The sequence below is a fragment of the Columba livia genome, chromosome 1, assembly GCF_036013475.1.
Source record: "Columba livia isolate bColLiv1 breed racing homer chromosome 1, bColLiv1.pat.W.v2, whole genome shotgun sequence".
NCBI classification, from domain to species: domain Eukaryota; kingdom Metazoa; phylum Chordata; class Aves; order Columbiformes; family Columbidae; genus Columba; species Columba livia.
The window spans coordinates 185,664,947-185,682,154 of NC_088602.1; the positions used below are offsets into that span (position 1 = coordinate 185,664,947).

A 17,208-nucleotide genomic window follows, 5' to 3' on the forward strand; every position below is an offset into this window, starting at 1 on the left:
GGATTGAAAAGGAGGAAAGCATGGTAATATATCAAGAAGAATCACTTTGCAGAAGGAATTACAAAAGCAGTTTAACAAGGTCAAAGAAAGACATTGAGGTACTGGAGAGAGTCCAGAGAAGGGCAACGAAGCTGATGAAGGGTCTGGAGAACAGGTCTGGTGAGAAACGGCTGAGGGAACTGGGTCTGTTTAGCCTGGAGAAAAGGAGGCTGAGAGGAGACCTTATCGCTGTCTGCAACTACCTGAAAGGAGGCTGTGGTGTGAAGGGTGTTGGTCTCATTTCCCAGGTGATAGGGTAAGAGGAAATGACCCCAAGTTGCACCAGGGGAGGTTTAGATTCGATATTAGGAAAAATTTCTTCACGGGAAGGGTTGTCAGGCATTGGAACAGGCTGCCCAGGGAAGTGGTGGAGTCACCATCCCTGGAGGGGTTTAGGAAACATGTAGATGAGGTTCTTGGGACATGGTTTAGAGGTCGACTTGGCAGTGCTAGGTTAATGGTTGGACTTGATGATCTTAAAGGTCTTTTCCAGTGAAAACAATTCTATTATTATATTCTATGATACTATGTACAAAGGGTTTTCCATAACGCTACTAAAGAGATAAATATTACTGGGAATACAGATTAGAGAACAAATGCTAGTAATAAGGCCCAGATACTCCTGAATACAGTAGCGATGAAAGTATCTTATCTGTTTATTTATTTATTTTGGTCAATAATTTCTGACCAATAAGAATTTACACTATGCTGTAGTTTACTCTTATTGTTTACAAAGGTCAAATTCTGGTATAATGAGTAATCTAGTTAATTAAGTTAGTTGGACTAAGGTGCTTAGGCATCTGAATGTAGACTAAGGTCACATCTTATTCAATTGATGGGCTGAAATTTTTTTCCTGCATAGCAAGGGAAAAACAGTAGGACATTTTGGAAGCTCTAGGACTACCAAGATAAACAACATTCTCTGAAAGTATATGAGAAATTACAGCCTCCACAAAATGGATTAAATTGGAGGTCAAGAAGCAGATAGAGAAAGGAGGCTTGACAAAATTAGAGTTAGACTTGCAAATGGCCTGAATTCTGGATGAATGCTGCATCTAAGTTTCAGTAAGAGGACAGTGTTTAATCTGGGGAGTTGAAAGGGAAGCAGAAGGTAGAAATGTGATTTAAAATATCTGAGGTAGAAATTATGTGCAAAAACCAGCCTAGCTGTTGGCACATAACTGAAGCTCCTAAGTTAGAATCCTCATCTCCCTAAGTTTCCTGTACAGTCCATGGAGGGACACATATACCACCCATGACTCAGTCCATCTAAAATCGGAGTCTTCAACTAAATGTGTTTGGGTTCTGCAGCTGAGCATTTCAGTGAAACATGTGAAACTGGGCTGGAGCAGTGCCGTCCCAGGCATGCAAACGGGGGGACATGACATCCCATCCTGGGGTTCAGGAAGCCTAAGAGGCTGGAGATCTGGTCATGGCCACTTCAAATTAATCCACCAGATTGGCAGTGGTGGTGACAGGTGATAGAATAACTACTGTCACTTTTGGTTAAGAAAGGCAAATGGGAAGTCATTGATGCCACCATCAGTTTGTTAAACAGTCTAACGGCAGGAGACTTTAGAAACTAATTGGAAGAAGTAATCAAAGGCACAGTTGCTTACAGAGTGAATTCACTCAGGTTTGCTGACATTAGGGTTGCATCAGACCAGCCTGTGTTTGATGATTTTTTTCCCAGACAAAAATAATGTAAGAGATCTCCTTTGTCTTCAGAAAGGCACTGGCTGTGGCTCCGTTTCAGAAATTATGTAAATGAAGGAGATCAGGATTATCACAGGAACTGTAAACTAGTTAATGAGTTGGACAGAAAGCAAATGTCATTAGGCTGTAAGTATTAAGCTGTAGGGAGGCTACTCAACAAAGATTAGATTTGTGACTGAGCTTGTTTTAATCTTTTTTTAATGCTCTCAACAAAGACAAAAATTGTGTTGAAGAAGTCTGCCAAAGGCACAAAGCTGAAAGGCAATGTTAGCATGAAGGATGCTGGGAGCCAAAAGGTATTAGGTGACCTCAAATGGCTGATACAAAATCGATTGCAGTAGCCAAAGTGGAGGCTTGAATTTAGGGACTGCTAAGAATAAAATGTAAATAAGGAACTCTTTGGTTAGAAATGGCTAAGGTGGAGGAAAGCTTGGCTGACCACTGCTTGATCAGGGGGTGGCTATAAGGTATGACTGTGAAGAAAGGGCATATGATCCTAGGATGTGTTAATCGAGATATACCTAATATAGGTAGGAAAGTATCGATGCCTTTGTACAATGTCCTTGTGAAACATCATCCAAAATGCCGTGTACCTTCTGGTCAGACAGGAAAGATTAATTTGAACTGGGATGTTTGTAGAAGGAGAACATATGTTAAGAAAGAGGCTTAAACCTGGATTTTCTTTAGTCTTGGAGAACAAAGGATCTAAGGTGGACCTCCATAAATTAATGGAGAAAGCAGCTAGGAAAAAGAACTGTTTAGAATTTAAAGTTAATTCATTTACAAGAACAAACTGGTCACCTGAGCAGGGAAGTCTAGTGAAGGAGTTGAATTAACTACTTATTAACTGACCTTTGACCTACTTGAAAAAAAAAGACCAAGAGGATCCCTTCTAGCTCTATGCTCCTTTGAAAATTCACCGAGACAGCTACTAGCAGCTTCTGTCTGAAATTCATGAACTACAGGGCTTGATTATTTCACCTACTATATATAATTACTATAATTAATCATCATGGAACTTACTCCTATTTTTTTTGTTAAAAACTATAGATAATTTCTCATAAATACTCAGATGTTAATGTTTGATGATTGATCCTTTTAACTCGATGCTACTACTTTACATCTTTCAAATTCCAAAGAGTCTGCTGATCTTTGGAGATCAATCATTATTCAAGGAACTTCAGTTTTTGGGTTGGGCAACCCCCTACAGGAGGATGGAGTTGAAGACTCCAGGATTGCTTTCATGGTCATACTTAATTTCCATAAATACAAGTCATCTGCAGTTTTCAAAACACATTTTTGAAGGTAGAAAGAGCTATTGTGTCCATTTAAAAGGGAAGCAAGTGGAATCATGTGTTGAACCAATGTCAGCAGGACAAGAGCAAGAGAACCCAGAGCTCTATACCAGAAAATACCTTTGAAAATTATATCATGGTATAACTTACACAGAAAAGAGACACAGTGTTCTGGCTAGGAATTAGGAATAGTTTGATCTCATTTGTTTTGACAGCTAAGTATTCATTACATTTAGAATACTGTTTGTTTGATTCCTAGATGCGGTCTGTTGGACGAATATTTAAATTCATTGACCTGCCTACAGAAGAGATGAAAAACGTGAAGCCACAGAAGAATAACCAGCTTTCAGATGCCCTTGTAATTGAAAACAAGTATGCGAAGGAAGAAAAGAACTGGCCATCCGGAGGCCAAATGACTGTGAAGGACCTTACGGCCAAATACAGTGAAGGAGGAGCTGCTGTGCTGGAAAACATTTCTTTTTCAATAAGTTCAGGGCAGCGGGTGAGACGATGTTTTGTTGTGTTTGATCTGACTTCCGTTAACTATCGAACTGTCATTGTAAATCTATTAACTGACTGAGGAGTAGGTTGAGTTCAGTAAGGTTTTTAGATGAACTTGTCACAAAACAAAAGAATCATCTAGATTACCTGAAGAACAGAAATATCTCGTGTCTCTTCATAAAAAGAGCTCATCTGTAGGATTATTGGCTACAAACAACAAAAAAAAAGGCAAGGGAAATCTGCTCCAGTTATCCTAGAAATCTTAGGGCTATTTACACCTCTTTGCACAGTGATGCACAGGGCGGATGTTTGCTGACCACGGGAAGCAGAATATACCAATAAAATACATATGCGGGAGATCCTCAAGCTGTATTCCTGTGCCTGAAGTTGTCTGCCTTCTCCTCCTGGGAGAGGGAAGCTTGCTGGTGCGCACAGGTGCTGGGGCAGCCTGACCCAGGTGGAGCAGGGCACAAAAGAATACCGGCCACTGTGCCAAGGGTAACGCACGGCTGGTGCTGGCAGACCGAGGGTGGAGGTGCCATCTCACCCGTTCGATAAGGGCTCTACGCCACCCTGAATTATTAAATAACAAACCATAACCTGCTCTATTCTTTAGAAGATTGTCAAACCTCTAATTAATCTTCATGCATGTTTGGGGTTGCATCCAAGAAAGAACTTTAGTTTCAGGACAACAATTAGGCAGATGTTTAACACTTTGCTTTAAGTTCATGCTGAAGGACTGTCATTGGTAGGGTGGGAAGAACAGCTTGTGTGATTTCCTGAGCTGGAGCCATGTGGATGAAGAGGAGATTTTAACTCTCCCACATAGATGAGAAAGCAGGTTCAGTGACAGCTCCATGCCATGAGGCAGCTCTTCACTCCTAGTTTGGACAGCACTAGTCTCTGACAGGCTTGGTAGATCTGTCTTGGTTTACATCAACTGAATGTTTCATCTACTAAGTTTGAGGGCAGCAAAATTTTGAAACCAGGAGTCCGATTTCCTGTAGCACTGTTCCCAAACTGCTCTGCCTTTGGAAGAGAAGCGCTTGTGATTCCTGGAGCGTGGAGGTGCGAGTGCTGCCGCAGTCTGGTGGATTTACTTCCTGGAAAATCCTTTGAAGCAGTGGAGTATGGAAAATGAAAGATACTTTTGTATTGTACAGAGAGGGAGCAGAGCAATTAAAATAAGGGTCTTTTTTCAATGGTTATGATTTAGGAACTTGATCCAATTTTGGTGATGAACCCAGGACCTTGGTAGCATTTTTGCATTTTTGGAATTGGTAGCATTTTTGGAATTGTAGTGTGCTCCTTAAACTGGAAAGGATTTGTCTCTGACCTGTAGGGAAGCGCATGTAACACAAGCAGGAGAGAGGAGAGCTCTCCTCTGCTGAGGAGCTGGAATAGAATAGAATAGAATAGAATAGAATAGAATAGAATAGAATAGAATAGAATAGAATAGAATACAATACAATACAATACAATACAATACTTCAGTTGGAAGGGGCCTAAAATGATCATCTAGTCCAACTGCCTGACCACTTCAGGGCTGACCAAGTTATTAATAAAGGGCATTGTCCAAATGCTTCTTAAACCCTGACAGGCTTGAGGCATCAACCACCTCTCTAGGAAGTCTGTTCCAGTGTTTGACCACCCTCGCGGTGAAGAAATGCTTCCTAATGTCCAGTCTAAACCTGCCCTGATGCAGCTTTGAACCATTCCCACACATCCTGTCACAGGATACCAGGGAGATGAGATCAGCACCTCCCTTTCCACCACCCTCCTCAGGAAGCTGGAGAGGGTGATGAGGCTGCCAGCCAGATGTAGCCCAATTCACTACAACCTTTTGAGCCCTGCCCCTCAGCCAGTTCTTCACCTGGCGGCACTGTGAACTTGCTCATCCCACAGTGGGCAGCTTGTCCAGAAGGATGATCTGAGGAACAGTATCAAAAGCTTTACTAAAATCTGGAAAAAACTACATCCACCACCTCCCCTTCATCCATAAGGTGTTTGACCTTGTCACGGAAGGATATCAAATTAGGTAAACAGGACTTTCCCTTTGTGAACCCATGTTAAGTGTGCCTGATGATTGCATTATTTTTCAAATACCTTTCAGCAGTACACAGTCGAATCTTCTCCATAGTTTTTCCAGGAGCTGAGGTTAGACTAAAGGTCTGCAGTTCCCTGGGTCTTGGGTGTGGGCAATGACATGGTGAGTGCTGTGGCCACTGCCTCAGGCTCAAGCTACCCCACTACAAATTCGTGGTTTGATCAGAGTTAGGCCCTCTGTTTTCAGTTATATGAAAAAGGAGTGGCTTAGCAGTGTGATTCAAGTGCACTCCCTGTTTGGTTTTTGACTGCTGGATGGGGTTTTACTGGAGAGGGCTTCCTAGCAAAAGAAAGGGAAACGCACAAAGAGCAGGATTAATCAGTACACAATATATAAGCAAATTTATGTTCCTCAGCTAAGGGTAGACTAACAGATTTTTCAAAATAAATAGGAGTCTGGCCCAGTGTTTCATTCAGCTCTTGCTGTAGGCTTTTATCACTCCCAAATGAACGACATTTACTATCCTGTTGAGATCCATTTGGATTGTTCTTCACTGCTGAGATCTTCAGGTGTTTCTGCTTTGGTCTGTTCTTAATATGTGAGCAGTATTAAGTGTTTGCTTTTGTGATTTGCATTGCAGGTGGGCCTTTTAGGAAGAACTGGTTCAGGAAAAAGTACTTTACTTTTTGCGTTTTTAAGACTGCTGAATACAGAAGGGGATATCCGGATTGATGGAGTCTCCTGGAACACAGTCAGCGTGCAACAATGGAGAAAGGCATTTGGAGTGATTCCTCAGGTAATGAGATTATTGTGTATTTGATTATCTTTATTTTCATTGGTTCTGTATCCATATGCCCATAGTTACCCTCAAGCTGGAAGTTAGTTGTTTTATGCTGAGAAAGAAAAACAAAACACAAAGATTTTGTGAAAAGAGAAGTGGGGTGGATGGATGGGTGCAATGATTCACAGCAAACTTTATTTTTTGAAGGCATCTGTGCTGCTCACAAGAATTCTTCCAGAGATGGGAAGGTACAGCACACTCAAACATTAGCATTTGTAGCTTGCTTATCCCTGCACCTCTTGAACAGTTTGGATGCCTGGACATGTTCCTGTGCGACCTCACCTAGGCGTTCCTGCTCCAGCAGGGGGATTGGACTAGATGATCTTTTGAGGTCCCTTCCAATCCCAAACATACTGTGATACTGTGTGATACTGTGATGTTGATTCAAAATGAGATAGTGCCACTTGAAGAAAAAAATACAATCAATTGTGTTCTCAGCTACGGTTTTCTAAAGCCCTACATCACAGATTATGGTTAACATGTGGATACTATAGATCACCTGTTTTCCTGACAGGCCATTAGCAGAATTATTGCCTTTGTTATATTTTACTAGACCACTAGCTGATCCCCAGCTTAGACTCATCACTTTTTTAGCTGTCACCTCTCATCACTGTGTCGTGGTGCATGTATAACAGAGCACTACTTCATGTTATTTATGCTTGCAGCAGTCCCAGCATATGGGAAGTAATACCATTTCAGAGGTGAAAAAGGAAGCAGCTCCTCACATGGGTTTAAACACCATAATACTCTCAAATAACTGAAACAAGAAGAATAGTCTAAGGAGGAGCAAATACAAAAGGGACTCAAAATTTAATTTTTCTACTTAATGATCAATTTTGAGTTATGATAGCTTCCCTTCCACAGATGCTATCCCACAGTAGCCTAAGTGGCATTTATTTCAAGTAGGCGTGCAGAGAAGGCACAACTCTCTCCTCTCTGTGCATTCCTACAATCATACTCTGAAATTTCCTCAAAAGCAGCAATTTTTTAGCACTTTGACCTTGCCAGAACAGATCCTTTCTTCACTGCCAAGTTGCACCCTCAACAAAACGGAACCAAGAGAGTGGTAGAGAGTCCACTGGTTGGATTAGTTTCTTGCCTGAGCTCTACCAAGAGCCGGCTTGGTCACACGCTGCCTGCTGAGTTGAGGCTTGCTTGGCAAGCTGCCGTTTCATAGCGGACCTGTCATCACCCTTTCTGCCCTCTCTTCAACATTTTCACATCTCTCTGTTCCTCTAAACTTTTATTTCTTTGTTATTGCTGGTTCAGTTTTGCAGCATGATAGTTGCTTGCAATTATGAAAAAAAGGCAGCTGTGCTGGGAACTGCAAATGCAGCTGCATCTATTTAATTTGGAGGATAGGTACGTTATACGGTTGTCCTCTAAATGATGGCTGTATAGGATGAAAGATGCTTTTACCAGTATAAGTTGTGCCTCCATTGCACATTTTTCCTATGCAGCCAAATACAACTTTCCGTATTGGAAGGGGCTTCACACTCTCTCCCGTAGTCATCCTTTTGCCCCCAGGCCTTTCTTCCTTTGAGACCTGGTTGCCCCGCAGGGTTTCTGCTTTTCATCTCCAGCTGTTCCTGGGAATATGTGGACTGAGGAGAAAACGGAATGGTTGGTAACATGTAGCCTTGTTATCCCTTGTTTTATAGTTGAGTACTCACTACAGAGTCACTAATGGTACAGAAAACATCACTCTGCAGCCATCAGCAAGTACGAGAGACATTTACTACATAAGCAGTGTAACTTGCCCTTCTGCTAGTGAGGTGCATTGTTAGTTCATTGCTAAAATTACACATTGGGTTCAGTTTGGAAGTCCCTGATACAAGGATCAATGCCAAAAAATCCTAGCCCTCCATTCAGAGTTGCCAGCCTGTTTGCATGCCTCAGCTCACAGCTCCTGTCCCAAAGAACTGCACATTATGCCTCAAAAGTTCCCACATTCAGAACAAAATGAAGTTTCACCAGCCGTTTCCCAGCAGGGAAGAGAAATTGCATATACCACCCTGCCTTTCCCAACAGAACAAAGGGAGCTTTTTGTTCTTTGCTGTTCACCTACGGCTTCAGAATGGGGGGAAAAAAAGGTTGCCTTTCCTTTCCTGGGAGGCTGGCCTACAGCAGCACCTGGATATTTGCCATCTCTAGGAGAGGCTTTGCTGACACAAGGAGAAGGGAGCTGTACCTGAGGCATGCTACCTTGTAAAAACTTTCCAACACTCTCCTTCTCTTCCTTATCCCTAAATTTCCCAATTTACAAGAAAATAAGTTCTTTGCCTCTGTGGGAACCTCATTGTTGCGCAGCTGCACAGCACACACAGCTTCCTAACACACTGCTGTCTGCTCCATGCAGGTCATGCTGGAATGGCGTGCAGGGTAGTCGAGATTCACACTGAGATGGAGCAAAAGCAAAAACCTGGTTCTTTCAGTATCTCAAATCTAGCTTTCCGTGCATTGCAGTGGTGTGAAGGGGTAAATCATATAAAACATGTTTCCTGGAGCACCCAAAAGGAAGTTCCTTCCTGTAGCTCCTCACACACCGATGCTGCTGAAGCACAGCCTGACCACAGTGCTGCTTGTACAGGATGTTTGTCATTCTCATGCAAAGCAATTACTCCAGCGATAACAGGTTGTTTGAAGTACAATCAGAGCCCATCATCCCTTCTTTCTGGGCAGTCCTTTCCAATACTTCTTCTGCAAGAGCTTCCCCACTACATTTCTAAGGTGAGGGCATCTGCCTGCATCTGATTTCAACACACTGAAGCTCTTTTGCATACAGGTCCTTGTGCAGATTGCATCTTGAAGTATTTAATGGAGTCAAATTGAGAAAATCCCTTCAGAAATTTGGCTTTGAATGGAGAACAGGAGACATGCAGTCGATATTCCATTAAAATAAATGATGAGAAACCTGAGACCCATGTGGTGCTGCTAGCTCAAAGAAAGGGGATGACTTCTGGTGTTTTCTGATGTCTGCGTCCTGGCAGATCTCACACTGTTTCCCTACGTGTAAATACTTCTTATGGAGTTAAAATCAAGCTTAGCATGGAGAATGAGATCACTACAGTTTGTGGAACTGCCAGTTGACAAAAAAATAATTAAATCGCGTTTGCTCCTTCATTTTGTTTAAGAAGTGGAATTTCACAACTTTTGTCTTTGTAGTTCCAATTTTTCAGTAACCAGCTCACTTTGTTCACTCTATCTGTCTGTCTCTCTGCCTGTGGGTCTCCAGCGCTGTTTCATCTCCTCTCATACCTCTCAGGGCTGTTCACTTTTGGAGGTCATGGGGGTGGCTGTTTTGCAGCATGCCAGGGCACTTGTGCATGCTACAGCCTCCTGGGCAGCCCCACTCCCCAGAGGGTCCTGCAGAGACCAGGTTCCTGCAGGGCATGGAGATGAGTCAGCATCACCATGCCAGGGAGCTTCTGCACCAGACCCATGCAGGGAGCACCTGGGGACATTGATTAACAGCCTCACATGTTCATTTCAGGCAGTATATCGGTTGTTTTCTGCATCGTGGATTCAGTGTTGCCAGGAGCACAGCACTTGCGTTTACCAGTAAGATTTATGGGAGGCAGAGGTTTTAGCATCTTCAGGGGAGAACATTACAGAACTGGTCCCAAAAACTTGCAGGAGGTCTTCATTTCTCCCATGCTCTTATTCTTGTCTGTAAATATTTTAATGTCAATGTAAAGTCCCTAAAGGACACTTACGAAAACAAAACCTCTAACTCTGCACCTAATACTGTAGCATTCACACAGCAATTTGGTTTTCTTTCATCTTGATATTGTTGCCATAATATATCCAAAACAGAGGAGGTCATATTGTTGTTACTCTAACTTCTCTGTACATGGAGCTGGTGTCTGCTTCCAGCTGTTGTTGCCCTGGTTCTCCAGCCCCAGGGCAGATGGGATCAGGGGTCCATGGGTCTGGCTGAGGACCTGCACACGACTTGTCTTTCATTGCAACAGCAGCTACTGTCAGCCAGGGTACTCTCAGGATACTTTCACTCCTTAACAGCCTTTTGTCAACTGATCCTTTACTCCTCTGAATGCGTTGGCTCAGGTACTCCAGGGTCTTGGTTCTCCACATAACACTTAAATCACTTAGGAAGCTTATTACACAGGCTGGGTGCATCCCACACCATAACCAGTACACAGAGGCTCTTGCTGCTCAGGGGCATTAATGTTCTTCAGAGGTGGAGATTGACAATATTTGGGGTGACCATATTTATAGTCCCAAATGTTTTGCTTGTGGGTGGATGTCCGGTCTGATAAATTATTTGTTGTATGATCAAACCCATTGTCATCCTGGGTGAATTTGAACAAGTGACCAAGAAGGAAACAGTTCCAGATTTGCTGCCAGTCTCCCTAGCCATCCATTCCCACGTGCAATGCTCTTCTTATTTGCAATTCTTCCATATTATATGAAAAACACATAGGTCCATAAGATTAACTTTGTTGTTTGTTTTTTTTTTTTTTCACTTTTGACTTCTAGCTTTTAAAAACTTTTGTTTTGTTTTGATTTTTTCTTTCTGCTTCTTAAAGTGAGCTCTAAACTGCCCTTGTGACTCACACTGTATTTACTCAAGTGAACCCTATGTGGTTTCTAATGAGCTGGGAGGAAAGAGGTGTTGAAATGGAGAGAAAAGTACCAGAATTCAGGACAATGAAATATTTACCTTGTGGGGTAAAAAAAAAAAAAATGGTACTTTTGGGAATAGCTTGCTTTTAGTGCCCTACTTCTTGAAAGCAGAGTTATTAGGAATAACAGCAGTTTCTGAATAAAGTAGTTCCCTTTATTTCTCTACTTGCTGCACTTCAGCAGGAATGTTATTCAACCCTATCTTCTTTAAAACTGGTTTGTTTGGTTAACTATTCTTTACCACTGAGAAATGAAAATACCAGTTCCATTAGTTAAAGGTATGGTGCTCAAAGTGTGAACAAACCCACTTCTGACACGTTATTATTTCCACCGCACCCACTGCTTGGAAGAATCTAATCCTGCTGCAAATATGTTCCCCCACTCCTGTCACCTACCCAGTGCAGGGCATGGGAAAAGGGCTGCGCTTGACTTCACTGGAGCATTCATTGTTATTAACAATAACGATTATGAAGGAAAGCATCTACTCCTTCCCCCTAGTCTCTACCAAAAGTACTTCAATGACTTTTAGCTGTGGCGCATCATCGCACTGAAATCTGCCCCACTGACTGCAGGTCTCTTAAATCAGGTACTTCCTTCCCTCCTACACCAAATAAGTTATTGGCAATGGCTTGCACATCCTAATGAAGCAAATTAATTAATGTAATTTATTTTCCTCTACCATGTTTAAACTTTCAATTAATCATATTTAAATGATTAATGTAAATGTGTGTATAAATCACTTTGAAACCCGATGAAAGAATGCCAAGTTCCCACATTAGGTCAGATGGAAATTGTGGTAGAGTGGCCAATCTCTGGGAAAGTACCTGTTAAGTATATTCTCTCAGCCATTGTCTCTGGTATAGCTGGTCCTTCACTGCTTTTGGTAGCGTTTGATTAAGAAGTCCCCAAGAAATTATGTGGCTGTGAATTGCTGGCTTTTCAATACATTCTCTGAATAAGTATTTTCTTTAGGAAGACAAAAGAGAAGAAAATAGTTGTCTTAAGTCTTTCCTCTTGTTATTTGTTCTGTACGTACAAGGAAAAAGTATGCAAATGGTAATATTTCTCAACAAAGCACTTTGAGAGCATTCTTTGAGAGCCAGTTCTCCCTGCTACAAGCAGCAGGTGTACCTCACAGCACAGAAAGCAGCACTTTGGCTTTATCTTGCAAAAAATGTTGTGCAACCTCAGTGTCCCCTGAAGAACCTTATTTCTACTAGAATCTGACGCACCCACCCCATGTAAAAAGAGATTAAACAAATATTTAATTTTGTCTGAGTCATTCCTTTTAGAGGTAAAAAACGTGTATGTTCGGGATGTTCACTTGCCTAAACTGATGGGAAAAGCAGAACTGAGTTGTGAACTTCAGTGCAAGACGGATGTGCTCCCAGTGCCAGGAAACGTGCATCCTCTTCATCTGTTGTAACGGGAGGAAGGAGCAGCAGCCCATGCAGTCAGGGAAGCCTTGGATACCAGCAAGCAGTTGGTGCTGCTGCAGTCAGGATCATGCTGTGTCACATCTCAGTGACACTGAGAGAAAACCCTCTTTTGAGATAGGACTGGGACATGGTGAAATGTCAGGTAGCAGGATGATGCTGATAGATATTTGGCTACAATTGAATGGAAAATGAGAAATTCATTGATGAAAAACAACTTAGGACAGTGTCCCTGAATATTGACAAATATTCAACGGGGTTTTTATCTCAAAATGAAATTGTGGAAACACACGCTTTGGTTTAGTCATTGTTTTTGTTTGAATATGTTTCACATAATGAAGAATCAAAAATAGTTTTTAAAAGGCTTATTCCAAAATGGAAATACAGGAAATATTTTATTCTGAAAACTGCTGAAATTCAATTTTTACTGTTTTTCAGACAAGTTTGGCTCAGTTTTTATTAAGACAATTACCAAAAACAGAACACAAGGATTTTTAAAATCACTTTTTTTGGAACAATGTTTTTTTTTTAAAAAATTAGTAACCTGCAATAAGCTTTATCTGGTAGTGACAGCAGGTCCTTCTTTCTCTGTATACAATTTACAATGCTTTATACAATGTTTCAGAATATTTATCTACCTGTGTCTGTATCTTTTCCTTGTAGAAAGTGTTCATATTTTCTGGAACTTTTCGGATGAATTTGGATCCTTACGGGCAATGGAATGATGAAGAAATATGGAAAGTTGCAGAGGAGGTAAAACTGTTTGATGTTATTTGCATCCTGTTGGTGAAGTGGTTACAGCAGAGTGCAGTGTAGGTCAAATGATTGTCATATGTTACATTTATCTACAGTCTTAGGAAAAAAAAGTGCCAAGGAAAGATAATGCTGTGCTATAAAACACATTTCCTTATTGCCTAATAAAAAGGTGCCTTTGTGAGAGATGAAAAAAAGAAAAGATAAACTTCCGTAAAGCACAGTCTGGGTTCCTCATGCAGTGATTTAGCATAAGTGAGGTTTTGTGTTTGGCTCTGCTGGGTGACCCTGAGAGAGAAGAAAAAAAGTGAAGGAGCAGGAAAAGGTCCTGTAATCTTTTCTCGTTTTAATGATTTGGCAAATATACGAAAGGTCAGCAAGGCATTTTTCTACTAAAATGTGTAAAAATTGCTGGTAAACATTTGGGAGGTCAGGAAAAAAAAAGTCTGTGGCCTGTCTGAGAGGTAAGACTGGTGTTATTGCAATAGGAAATATATTATATTCAGCTTAGAAAAATCTTTCCTCAGAATATTTCCCAGTTATTACGATTCTCAGGCCAGCTGAGAGGGAGCGCTCCCCAACACCGCGTTCAGGCCGACGGACCCGCTCCTTTCCCAGGTAGCTGCCTCTTCCGTGGAAAATAAGAATCAGGGAATATTAGTGTTTATGAACCTGAAAGTTTTGTTCTAATTTTATGTTTTTTGTTTTCAAATTCCCCAAGGTTAGGGACCAGATTCTTACAGTTCTGTTTCCATGTTGAACTGAACCCGGTGTGTTACAGTTGTCAGCTGCCACCTATTGGCTCTGATCATGTTTAATAGGTTGAGGAGGTGGATGTAATGCCCAGAGAAAAGGCAGCTGAGAGGTAAGGGAGGGAAAGCTGCAGCCCAGAAAGCAGATTTCCCTTTCCAAGGTAGGGATGACATAATTAATACAGTCTCAACAATGAATTGGTGCCATTTTCCTTGTTCATAGCAAGTCTCAAGTATCAGAAAATGCTACAAGTGTGGGACTTAATCTGAAAGCTTCTTTGTTTCCCATCCAGGTGGTTAACTCTGTCTCTGTTCTGTCTTTTGGGTTTATCTAATTCCTTCCCTATGTTTGGAAGAGAGGAAAGTAGACACTTTCTAGGAGTAATTTACCACCAAATAAAAACATCATGATGTTTTTGTTTAAATGATGTGCCAGCAGCTTTTCAGCTGGTCCCAGCTGGGGCAAGGGGGTGCTCAGTGCTGTGCTTCTCCACTTCTCTGAGGCTGGGCGAAAAAACAGAGTATGGATTCATGTCCCCTTTCTTGAAAAAGACAAACCCGACTTCTGCTTTTGAGGATTGTTTTCACTGTCTGCGTGAACTGAGCCTGGGATTTTTAAGAGCTTAATTTCATTTACAAGGGCATGAAAAAAAAGAGTTATTTTGAAGTGTTTATCATTAAGGAGTTTGGCAAATCCATATGTGATAACGAGGTTTTCATTGCACAGGTGAGAGCGCAAAGCAAATAGGAAAGAAAAAGAGCTGTAAATACTTTTTAGGAGGAGTGACTGGATTGTTTAGAAAGTTCAGTGAGTCAGTGTAACTTCAGGAGCACGACACAGAAAGACAGTCACCTGTCAGCTCCTCCCTGCCCCGTGTTGGCTGCTGAGGATTGAGAGAATCCTGCTGAGATCAGCACCAGCCGTTTATGCCTCTTGCAATGAGTGGCAGAGAGCAAGGTTGTCTGAGCCCACGTCAGGTGTTTCAGTTTTATTGCCTCCACATTTCAGCACCTCAATCTGTCAGACTTGTGTCAACTTTTGAGGCTGTTGTACCCTTGCAGTCAGCTGTTTGGAACAGGTACAAGGAGAGACCTTGTGCAGTTTTAAGAGGAAAGCACCTTTTCCAGCCATTATGTGCAAAATTTCATTGAAGGACATGACGTGTGTTCCAAAGAGGAGTGAGGGGCAAAGCACTGGCCTTAATTTTCTTATCAATAAATCATGAACTTTTCAGAAACTCAACAGACACCCCCCCAACCCCAGTTTATTATGGTTCCCATGTAAAATGGAAACACAAAGGACTAATTCCATTTTTTTTCCCTCCCCGGAATGCAAATTAATTGCAGATCAGTAATATTTAAAAACACCAAGGGGCTCTTCATAAACCACTGGAGTTGCATTGCTTTTTATAATGTCTTCTGGAGTAATGCAGCTCACATATGTTTCTTAGTTCTGATATTTTACAAAAATTTCTCTGTAAATGATGCTGATTAGGCCAAGGAGCACAGTTGGTTTGGACCTGTGGCAGATGCAAAGCTTTGCTTTGAGGTGTACAAAGTGCGTCTCCCAGTGAGAGCAGCAGGGAGCACTGGAAGAAACAGTCAGAAGAAATCTTCTGGGCTGGATTCTGGTTTCTGATCCAAATGAAGCAGATTCACTTGGTTCGACCACCTCTCTAAATGTTGTGTCACCAGTGCTAGAGGGAAACCTGTGATGCCATTGGTGCGAACGATGTGCACAGGGCTTTTGAGGCAGCAAAAGGAGCAGATGGAAGCGCTCTCAGAGCCACAGGAACAATGGCTGTGGTGAACTGGGTGGTTTTGTCTGTTGCTGTAATGTAGTATGTGAATTTCGGTCATTTCTTTTTACCCTCCTGGTAACCAAAGAGGCCTGGTTTGCCTCTTTGGCAAATCACTTTCCTTAACATTTCTATTGATGTACATTGCTGCTGGATAAAAAGCTTCAAATATAATCTATTGCTTTTTCTAGCCTGCTAACTCAGAGTGTTTCAGTCAAACTGCCAAGACTCATTGTATGTGACCAACAAATGAAGCATTAGCTCTCAGCTTCCTAACATAAATCCTCACATGTTGTAAGAGTCAAATATTTCAGTCCTTTTCACATCATCCAACTACTAGCTTGTAGTCTTTATAGGCCAGATTCTCCTTTCCATCAATTTATATTTTCTCTTTGCCTTCAGAAATGAAAGGCAAGGAAATGAAAGGAGTAATTGTACCCTTGTTGTACCCACAGTAAGCAGTAACTGTATCTCACAGGTTTTTCCTGACATTTTTCTTTCCGGCAGGTTGGGCTGAAGTCTGTAATTGAGCAATTTCCAGGCAAACTCGATTTTGTTCTTGTGGATGGAGGCTGCGTCCTCAGTCACGGCCACAAACAGCTGATGTGCCTTGCCCGGTCAGTTCTCAGCAAAGCTAGAATCTTGCTGCTGGATGAACCAAGTGCTCACCTGGACCCTGTGTAAGTTTTGATAATTTATTCTGTTTTCTCATATGAAATAAGAAAACAGTGAGGCAGCACCACCGAAAGAGACCTTCTGTAACTTGTCTGGTCTGTTACTAAACCTGATTTCAGTAATGTATGTTTCTAATTCTGCATGAGGGATCGGGTAGGCCAAGTTACAAGCTCAGCTTTATGGCTGATACCTACTTTCACAGCAGAAGTGCAGCACACTGAGACACTGCAGTGTTGGTTTCCGTGCATGTGAGCTTTACAACACACAGCCAGACTATTAAATACCATCAATAAAGTTCTGAGCTGTGCTGGCACGTGCAATGCCGTCTGAACGCCGATGCCTGTTTGCTTTTCAGAACTTCCCAAGTGATCAGGAAGACTCTGAAGCACGCGTTTGCCAACTGCACGGTGATACTCTCTGAACACAGGCTGGAGGCGATGCTGGAGTGCCAGCGATTTTTGGTGAGTGTTTCTCATGGTCTCGTGTACTGTTGTTTCATAACATTTGATGAACGTGCAAAACGCACCAAGCAGAATTGGTGAAGTTGGCTGGATTGACGGGGGTCATTCAGGGCAGCTGAGCAACCAAGTCACCTGCAGAAGAGCAGCAGGCTCCTGTTCGCTCTTTCACATGGGCCATTGTAGTCACATTATGGAAGAGCTGGATTCCTTCTTTCAACCAGAAGTTGTGTTGTGTAGGTTAACCAG

At 42.0% G+C, this 17,208-nt stretch overlaps 1 protein-coding gene across 3 annotated transcripts in view; it reads left to right on the top strand.

The window, feature by feature from the left end:
• Window positions 1-17,208, top strand: part of CFTR (CF transmembrane conductance regulator) — a 110,920-nt gene that overhangs the window by 90,789 nt on the left and 2,923 nt on the right. For all 3 annotated transcript variants that reach the window (XM_065048802.1, XM_021285419.2, XM_005500867.3), the window contains exons 22-26: window positions 3,310-3,552; window positions 6,239-6,394; window positions 13,186-13,275; window positions 16,334-16,506; window positions 16,857-16,962. In XM_065048802.1, coding sequence (XP_064904874.1) covers window positions 3,310-3,552; window positions 6,239-6,394; window positions 13,186-13,275; window positions 16,334-16,506; window positions 16,857-16,962 — 768 coding nt within the window. The remainder of the gene's footprint in view (window positions 1-3,309; window positions 3,553-6,238; window positions 6,395-13,185; window positions 13,276-16,333; window positions 16,507-16,856; window positions 16,963-17,208) is intronic.